This window comes from Pterocles gutturalis, unplaced genomic scaffold (genome assembly GCF_000699245.1).
Source record: "Pterocles gutturalis isolate BGI_N339 unplaced genomic scaffold, ASM69924v1 scaffold46184, whole genome shotgun sequence".
In the NCBI taxonomy this organism is placed as follows: domain Eukaryota; kingdom Metazoa; phylum Chordata; class Aves; order Pterocliformes; family Pteroclidae; genus Pterocles; species Pterocles gutturalis.
The window spans coordinates 13,719-16,440 of record NW_010132397.1 but is presented as its reverse complement, the minus strand read 5'-3'; the positions used below and the strand labels follow the sequence as shown (position 1 = coordinate 16,440).

General features: G+C 49.0%; 1 protein-coding gene across 1 annotated transcript in view; it reads right to left on the bottom strand.

The window, feature by feature from the left end:
* CLDN16 (claudin 16) overlaps positions 1-2,445 on the bottom strand; it is a 6,306-nt gene extending 3,861 nt beyond the window's left edge. Inside the window, exon 1 of the mRNA XM_010080882.1 lies at positions 2,332-2,445. Coding sequence (XP_010079184.1) covers positions 2,332-2,445 — 114 coding nt within the window. The remainder of the gene's footprint in view (positions 1-2,331) is intronic.
* Positions 2,446-2,722: the final 277 nt, after the last annotated feature.

Here is a 2,722-nt window from a genome sequence, read left to right as displayed (position 1 = left end):
CTCTTCCCCCCATAGCAAAACTACTTCAGTTTCCCTGGGTCCAGCCAAGGACTCCCTGAGAAGCCAAGTGTCACAGCCGAACTCCTCAGCTCCCACTTCAATCACAAAACACATCATTGCCACGACCTGCTTTCCCTGACACAGGTATGCATGTAAAACACAAAATGCATAATGACCATAATATATATATAATTATACCCTCTGCATAATGTGTAATTAATATTAAAATAATTCAAATTCAAAAAAAATAAGACAGAACAAGCACACACTTCCCCTTCTGGGGAAAGAAAAGATCAACACGTGAGAGGTGTTAGTCACAGTGTTTTACCAGGCTGTAAAAAGATGCCAACATGCAATGATTACAAGCCCAGCACGAGAGTAAAGCAGGCAGCGTTTAACAGTCCTGGTAATATTTTTAATCCACCTGCAACAGGGAGGGACTGTGTACACAACACGGTGCTTGTTGGGAAGCAGATGACGGGGTTTTTCCAGCAAAATTTGACCCAGGCTTGTCTTGACGCTCACATGGAACACACCAGCTTAAACCACGTTCTGCGTTGGTGTAACCTGGTTGTTTCTGAGGGGGAGGCGAGGGGCTGTGAGGGCTGGGTGCTGCCGGGGTTCCCCAGCCCCTTTCTCCTGGGTTGCTCCTCTCCAGTGGGACCACAGCCAGGGCTCCCTCCTGCCCAGCTGCTGGGGGCCAGGGTCAAAGCCAGGTGACTTTCTATGCTGGGTGATGGAGTTCCTTTCTCTGAAACCAAAAGCAGGAGTTATTGTGGACTCCACGCCTTTCTGGCCATGGACAGTTTGCCTGCATTCCCGTGTTTAGACAGGCAGTGAGTCATTAGGGTCATTAAGGAGATCACTCGGTCAGGTATTAAGGCTGGGGGGGTTTTTTTCGCCATTATTTAGTATTCACACTCAGAGCAGGCATGTGAGAGTAGTGGCTGCTAATAACCAAACTGGGTGTTAATGGAGCGCTTTGTGACAGCCCAGTGCAGGTGCCTTTGTGCCAGGCAGACAAGGTTACACAGCCCCAGGGGAAAGGACTGGATCTTTCCTGGACTGCCTTTCCCTGGGAGTTGGGTTTCCCTCTTCTGTTTATCTTGGAAATATTTGGCACAATCTGGGATCCATTTGGCTTCTCTGAGTATCCTGATATCTTCAGCTGACTCCAGGCGATTCACAGCTTCCTGAAATGAAGCTAAAATATCTCCTAAATTAAGATGATAAACAAAGAGTGATATCCCAGCCAGCATCAGTGGGTGCACACTGTTTTCCCTCTGAAAAGTGTCTCGCTGAGCAGAAACACCAACCACCAGCAACCCCATTACATTGGATCTGAGACCACCTCAGCATCTGCAGTCACCTTCAAGGGCAGCCAGACTGTTGGGATTTCTTATGCCATAAAGAAAAAAAAAAGGTGTTTTTATTACAAGCACTTCTAGCCTTCTTTTCTTGGATAATTCATCGCTTGATGTGATGCAGCTAAGAGTTGCATTGCCATCACTGAGTGCAGAGGAGCTCTTCTGGTTTCCCATGCTGGACAGCAGATAGAAAGTTTCCTCCTGATATATTCAGCCAAATTTCAGTCGTGGAAGCTGTTTCACCTTCACTGCATAAAGCATCCAGTTTGCCAGAGAGTAGATTCCCACACTGTGGACCTGCAGCCCTTATATGTACAGAAAGTGCTGGCTGCTCTGGGAAGAAAACCACAAGCCTGCAGCACTGAATGCTGGAGAAATGGCAACGGTTTGGGGTCTGGAGGCTCTGGGGCACCTATGTGCCGCATCCTGCTCCCGTGCTGTTTGCATTGCCAGTACCTTTTTCTAACATGAGAGTGCTAACATCTGCACAAGTTCAAAGATATTGTTGAGTGCTGGATCTGATGCTAGTCCCCATCCTCCCCATAAATTTCTGCCAGCCCTATTGCTCAATGGCTGTAAAGAAAAAGACCTGAAGAGCACGGGTGTACACACTGGACTTTCCCACCAGTCTTGACCTACAGAATTAAAACCGTCTCCCAACTATCCCTGCAGGCTGGAGACACAGGATAACAGTACTCAAGTTCATGCACATCTAAACCCAGGGTCTGTAGACCTTTCCTGGACTAACTTAGAGCGGAGTCTGGATAATAAAGCCTAGCAGGGAGAATTACACAAAATACCGCTTTTCCCCTACTCTTGCCAGAGTCATTCATTTCATTTTCATCCACTTTCATCCAGCACAACAGGGAAAATGTACGTGAGAGCGGAGCAACGACACCAGGAACCAACCTCTCTCTAGGAAATGTTTGCTTTGGAGATCAGGCTCTCCTCACCCCAACCTTACCTCCAGGGAATCATCAGCGTTCACCATCCAGCAGTCTGTCCAGGTAGATATTATCAAAAACCCAGTAGAAAAAAAAGCAAAAACACAGCCCACATACTGGAGGAAAAACCTCATGCCAGCAGGTGATCAGCACATCCAGGAGGGTGAGAAAAACAGCGCCCAGCCCTCCTTATTAAAGCTGGGGGGGAGGCAGAGCCTCAGTGTCCCAGGTCACTGCCACCCTCTTCCAGTGGCCATGAACAGCGGGAACTTCTCGCCGCTGCAGATGCCATGGGTTAGTGATGGCTGTGGGAGCACCGCACACCCCCAGCGGGGACGGGAGGAGGGCGAGAGCTGCCACAGGAGCTGTGGCAGCCAATCCGCCCCGCACAGGTAACGCTCTTGTCATGCC